Here is a 6,442-nt window from a genome sequence, read left to right as displayed (position 1 = left end):
GGGCAGTGGCTGTCATCGCCATAATGGGCCTCCAGGTAAGCAGCAGTGCCGCATGCAAACTCAAGCCTCCACCCCCCTTCCCACCCCGCGTATAGTTGAATTTGCATAAGTTAAATATGCGTATGATGCGACTCCACTGTACCTGCCTCTCTGGCAGGGAAAGCTGCTGGCAGGCAGAGCAGCCCCTGGGCTTGGGGGCAGGGGTGTGCTTCCCTCCATGGCAATGGCAGCTCCCTCCCCCCGGCGACACCCACCTGACTCGAGTGGTCCCAGGGTGGGTACAGAGGGAAGTACTGGGGCCCCGCAGAGCTCAGGCAGGCAGGCTCTGGGGGGGTAGGGAGAGAGGGGGGAGATTAGGCTTGCCGCTTTTCTTGGGCCGAGCTGCTTTCCTGGGCTGCTGTCTGGCTGCCTCCAGGGCTTTCCTGTAGAGCTGTGGAACTGCACGGAGCCTGGTGCGTTGCTCTGTGGTTGTTGGGGCAGCAAACTAAAACTCCTCAGAGTTTTAGTTTTCTGCACCCCAAGTTATTTGAGGTGCATTACGCTGCCGAATTTCCTACAGCGGTTGGAATGAATGTGCAATACGCCACTGAGGCCTGCAAACACCAACACCATTAAAGCAGTGCAAAAGCATTTAGCCCACTTTAAAGTATCGTGCATGCCTCTCATTTAGTCTACACACGGTCCTGGACTGTATTAGCAGGAGTGTTGTCAGCAGACTGAGGGAAGTGATTATTCCCCTCTATTCTGCACTGGTGAGACCACATCTGAAATCCTGTGCCCAGGTTTGGGCCTCCCACCACAGAAAGGTTGTGGACAAATTGGAAAGAGTCCAGTAGAGGACAACAAAGATGGTTAGAGGGCTTGGGAACATGACTTCTGAGAAGAGGCTGGGGAAACTGGTCTTATTTAGTCTGGAGAAGAGAAGACTGCGGGAGGATTTAATAGCAGCCTTCAACTACCTGGTGGCTCCAAAGAGGATGGAGCTAAACTTGTTCTCAGTGGTGGCAGATGACAGAACAAGGAGCAACAGTCTCAAGCTGAAGCAAGGGAAGTTTAGGTTAGGTATTAGGAAGAACTTTCTTGCTAGGAGGGTAGTAAAACACTGGACCAGGTTACCCAGAAAGGTTGTGGAGTAGGCTACCCAGAAATCTCCTCATCCCTGGAGGTTTTTAAGACCAGGCTAGACAAAGCCTTGGCTGGGATGATATAGTTGAGATTGGTCCTGCTTTTAGCAGGTGGCTGGATTAGATGACCTACTGAGGTCCCTTCCAACCCTCATTTTCCATAATTCTAGGATTCTAACCCTGCCAGAATTATTGCAGGGTACACTGCAACAGGGGGGCAAGTGGCAAAGAGGCAGCAGGGGTATCACATGGTGAGGTGGTAGGTGATGGAGACAAAGACTGGAGGTCAGGCTGCCTGCCTCCCCACTGCTGCTTTTCCTGTTGCTTGCTGTCCACACTGCTGCTTTCCCCAGCTCGGGGGGAGGGGGAGGGGGAGACAAATTTAAAGAGACAGCTCTCTGATAATAACTTTCCATGTAAATAATGTAAAAAAAAATATTATTTTCCACACTTGGAATCTAATTATTTGGAGGAGAGGGGGACAGTGTCTTAAATTGAAACTCATCTTTAATTCAGGCAGTGTTAACATTTTCTCTTGCATACAGTACAGATATTTAAAGTGAAAGAATGGACTTTTAAGTCTGCCAGATCCCAGGAGAAAAGGCTCTCCCAGGAGGAATGCAACATCTGTTTATAGTCGCACATGTTTTCTGAAGTGAGAACTTAGACTTAAACCAGTCTTATAACGTGCAATAAAAATACAGAAGCAACAAGTTTTTCCAAAAATACCTGTTGTCTTATAAACATCAACCCTCCCCCTCAAATGACTCACCCTTCTGGATGCTGTAAAACAGAAACCATTAACTCTACCGCAAGGGCTCCAGCTATCATGGCTAACCCTGGTCGGCTGACCGTGCACTGCTGATCCAGTGTCCGATCCCTGGTGGACTACAAAGAAAGAAAATTCTGAAAAAGATGATACTTGAAAATACTTGGCTGTCTATTACATAGTTAAATATCTGTCATTAAATCAATACAACAAGTAAGTTCTCTCTTAGTATCAATATAAAGAATTTGTTGTTTTCAAATGTCATGAGTCACTGCAAATGAGGCTGCACAGAAGGGACAGTCAGTAACATAAAAACAGAAAACACATAAAAAGAATGCACAATAGCTGTTTGCAGAAAACTCCACTCACATCTCCTGGTGCCACAACATCATTGCAGAAATAACAGCCAAGCTTATAACCAGGGATATTTGAAAAGAGTGATGATCCCAAGAGATCAGCAGAGCTTGTGATACTACTGGAACATGAATCACCAGGTTCCTGCTGTTTCGGTTTTTTTAGTCCATGTCTCATCACAACAAATGTGTCAAATCCCAGTGCAGCATTGATGACCAACTATAAAGGAAGAAAACACGTAGTCAAAGGAAGCATAAAGAAAAACAGTCTACACATGTTGATTGTTATAAACAGAAATTTCTCTTTCTTGCAATAAAAATGTCAAGCTAAAGTTAATTGCTAAATTTACAACTTGACATTATTTAATTACTAAATTTATTTTAAAAGATATTTCCAGAAATACACTCAACATATTCATGAGTAATATACAAACAATATCTCCCATTACCAATAGGTGCCAACGTGAGACTTCCTGGACAGTGTGATTTCAGACTTCAAGCACCATGCAAATACTGTGCTCAAACACACGAGGGGCTGTGTTTTCTGTAGGAGAATACATCAAACAAGCTTTCCTATGGATGGTGTTATGTTTACTCATGCTTTAAAGATAAAAGGGGAAGAAATATAATAAACAGCTTTTTTCCCCAAATAAGTCACTCAGACAAATATTTACATCCAGTCTGGAAAAGGTTTGTTTTTTTAATGAAAAGTTATTCTAAAAATATATATATATATATCTGAAATAAGAGTGACACCAGGTTTCACTATTTGTATAAAAATGCTAACATACATGCTTTAAAAAATGTTTGGAGAAAAGCAAGCATGCGTGTCACTTCATTTGTAGTTTAACATCCCAGGGTATATCAATAGCAATATATTTCTGCATGCCTTTTAATTTTATTGTTCAGTTAAGGATAAATTTAGCAGGATTTCTTTCTGTCTGTCCATTACATATCTGGCTTGTTGAATAAATCAAGCAGGATACAACAATAATACAATTCTCTTTTAAGGGAGTGTATTATTCTGCAGGAGACTCAGGATTGTGTAGTTAAAGAGACCGTTGCCTTTAGAGCCCATGCTTAATTTACTGAGGAAGTTATATTATGAATGAGCCTGGGACCTTCAGGAAGATACAGGACAACTCAATTCTGTCCTGGACAACTGGATTATATTCCTGCGTGGATCAAAGAGCTCCTATGTCATGTGAGCCAAGTAGCAAACCTAACTTTCCACAGGTAGTCACTTATGAGTATGAGGAACATGAACTGAGTGTCCAACTTGAGACCTAGGGATATGAACTACAGAACTACTGAGCTCTCATAGATACAGCTGAAATCAATGGGAGTCATGCTCTGAACATAAGAAGTGCTATATTGTGTTAAATATTCTTTTAAAAAATAAAAGCAGAACTTTAGCATTTCAAATTGGACACTTAAAATTAATGGATACTTTAGACCTTCCTATGGCTGTGGATGCATGTTGTAGTGCTACAAATGAAAATATGCACACAACCTATGGTATAGTCTTTTTATGTAGCAGTTTCCCATCTATAAAGTAGAGGTTACAATGCTCTGATATGATAGGGGTTTTATGAAAATAAATGTATTAGTATTTGTAAAATAGTAGAACCATAGAAAATCAGGAGGCCATCTAGTCCAACCTCCTGCTTAAACCAGGACCACCCCAAACTAGATCATCTTGGCCAAAGCTGTCTAGCTGGATCTTAAAATCCTCCAAGGATGGAGATTTCACTATCTCTCTGGGTATCCTGTTTCAGTGCTTTACTACCTTCCCAGTGAGAAAATTCTTCCTAATAGCTAACCTAAACTTTCCTTGCTGCAACTTGGGACTGTTGCTCCTTGTCCTGTCATATGCCACCACTGAGAAGTCTAGCTCCATCCTCTTTTGAACCCCGCTTTACATAGTTGAAGGCTGCTATTAAATCCTCCCTCAGTCTTCTCTTTCCCAGACTAAATAAAACCAGTTCCCTCAGCCTGTCCTCAGAAGTCACGTGCCCCAGTTCCATAACCATTTCTGTTGCCCTCCGCTGAACTCTCTCCAGTTTGTTCACATCCTTTCTGTAGTGGGGGGCCCAAAACTGAACACAGTACCCCAGATGTGGCCTCACCATTGCTGAATAGAAGGGAAAAATCACTTCCCTTGACCTGCAGCCAACATGCCTACCAATGCAGCCCAGTATGCCATCAGCCTTCTTAGCAACAAGGGTACACTGCTGGATCATATTCAGCGTACTGTCCACCATAACCTCCAGGTCCTTTTCTGCAAAGCTGTTGCCCAGCCAGTCAGCCCCCAGCCTGTACTGGTGCCTGGGATTGTTCTGTCCTAAGTGCATGACTTTGCATTTGTCCTTGTTGAAGCTCAGGTGATTTCTTCTGGCCCAGTGCTCCAAATTGTCTGGGTCACTCTGAATCCTAAGCCCTACCCTCCAGCGTACCCTACTCCTCCCAGTGTGGTGTCTTCTGCAAGCTTGCTGAAGGTGAACTCTATGCCATCTTCCAGTTCGTTGATGAAGACTGTGGCCAGGTAGAGGGGCAGAGGAGTCCAGGAGAGCTGGCTGTACTTTAAAGAAGACTTACTGAGAGTCCAGAAACAAACCATCCCAATGTGCAGGAAGACTAGCAAGTATGGCAGAAGACCAGCTTGGCTTAGCAGGGAATTCTTCAGTAAACTAAATCATGAAAAGGAAGCTTATAAGAAGTGGAAACACGGACAAACAAGTAGGGAGGAGGATAAGAGTATTGCTCAGGCATGCAAGGATGAAGTCAGGAAGGCCAAAGCGCAATTGGAGTTGCAGCTAGAAAGGGACGCGAAGGTCAACAATAAGGGTTTCTACAAGTATGTCAGAAACAAGATGATCAGGGAAAGTATGGGCTCCCTGTTGAATAGGGGAAGCAACCTCGTGACAGAGGATGCAGAAAAGGCTGAAGTACTCCATGCCTTTTTCACTTCAGTCTTTACAGGCAAAGTTAACTCCCAGACTACTGCACCTGGCAGCACAGTTTGGGGAAGAGGTGAGCAGCCAACAGTGGCACTGGCAGCAGTGGCAGCGGTGACAGCAGCTGAAAGGTAAGCAGGGCGGAGGGGTGAATGCAGCTGCAGCGGATCCAGAGGGAAAGCCCTCGGATCCCATTTAACAAGAACAGCAGGGAGCCGCGCTCCTGAGCCACGCGCAAACAGGCACACAGGCAGGGGGCAGGCAGGCTAGGGAGAACTTCCCCTGGCAGGAAAGGGGACTGCCCATCGGGAGATCCTGGATGATCCCAGTGGCAGGCTTCCCCTGTGGGAGGGGAACCCAGGGGGAGGGGCGACCAACAGGCTCTACTGGGGAAGCCCAGAACAGCCTGATTGGCTGCTGCAGTTAACACAGGAAATTCAAACTGGAGGCTTTTAAAAGCTGTGGCAAGCTTCAGCCCGTGGCAGTCGGGACCGGGAGAATGAGCAGGCACATGTGTGCAGCAAGTGCACGTGTGCCCTCGACACACTCACCCGGAACTGGCACTGGCACCAGCAGTGGCAACAGCAGCTGAAAGGTAAGCAGGGTGGAGGGGCGGGCGCAGCTGCAGCGGATCCAGAGGGAAAGCCCCTGGATCTCATTTAACAAGAACAGAAGGGAGCCGCGCTCCCGAGCCATGCGCAAACACGCATGCTCTGTAAGGGCATGCCAGCATTTGTGCTGGTGTTCGCGCAAGGTGGGCAAGCAGGAGGAGCCAGGTCGGAGGCTCTGGCAGGGGAGAGAGGAAGACACTTCATTCTACAATAATGGTAAGGACGCGGCGGGCTTCCAGGGACCCAGCCCCAGTGACGCTGCCTGCCTAGGGCTCCTCTGAGGCCTCTACCCAGTGGAAACCCACAAGGAGGTTAGAGCCACCCTCCCCCCACTGTCTGTGGGGGCTGCCTGGCGGGGACTCTGCGGCCTGGGGGTGGGGAATGGGGAGCGGAAGGTCCCTCGTCTGTCCCATGTGTGCCCACCTTCAGGCCCTGGAGGGGCAGGTGAGGGAACTCCAGGCGGAGGTCAGCAGGCTGAAGGGAATCAGGGCTGCCAAGGATGAAACTGACAGGTATTTCCATTCTCTGCAGGGTTAAGTACCCAGTGGAGAGGCACCCGGGAGGAACCTGACGCAGCGGTATAGCAGACAGTTACCACCAGGACCAGGGCTACTTGTGCTGCCGCAGC

General features: G+C 47.0%; 1 protein-coding gene across 16 annotated transcripts in view; it reads right to left on the bottom strand.

Annotated features, from left to right (window-relative positions):
* ATG7 (autophagy related 7) overlaps positions 1–6,442 on the bottom strand; it is a 316,197-nt gene that overhangs the window by 212,852 nt on the left and 96,903 nt on the right. For 15 of the 16 annotated variants that reach the window (XM_025215165.1, XM_025215166.1, XM_025215164.1 and 12 more), the window contains 2 exons: positions 2,263–2,466; positions 1,897–2,012 (listed from right to left, as the gene is read on the bottom strand). In XM_025215165.1, the coding sequence (XP_025070950.1) occupies positions 1,897–2,012; positions 2,263–2,466 (320 nt within the window). Of the gene's footprint in view, positions 1–1,896; positions 2,031–2,262; positions 2,467–6,442 lie in introns of those variants that run through there. The other variant, XM_025215171.1, reaches the window with a different exon arrangement.

This window comes from Alligator sinensis, unplaced genomic scaffold (assembly GCF_000455745.1).
Source record: "Alligator sinensis unplaced genomic scaffold, ASM45574v1 scaffold1224_1, whole genome shotgun sequence".
Lineage (NCBI taxonomy): Eukaryota > Metazoa > Chordata > Crocodylia > Alligatoridae > Alligator > Alligator sinensis.
Note: the sequence above shows the minus strand (reverse complement) of the source record. Positions and strands in the feature narration are given on the sequence as shown.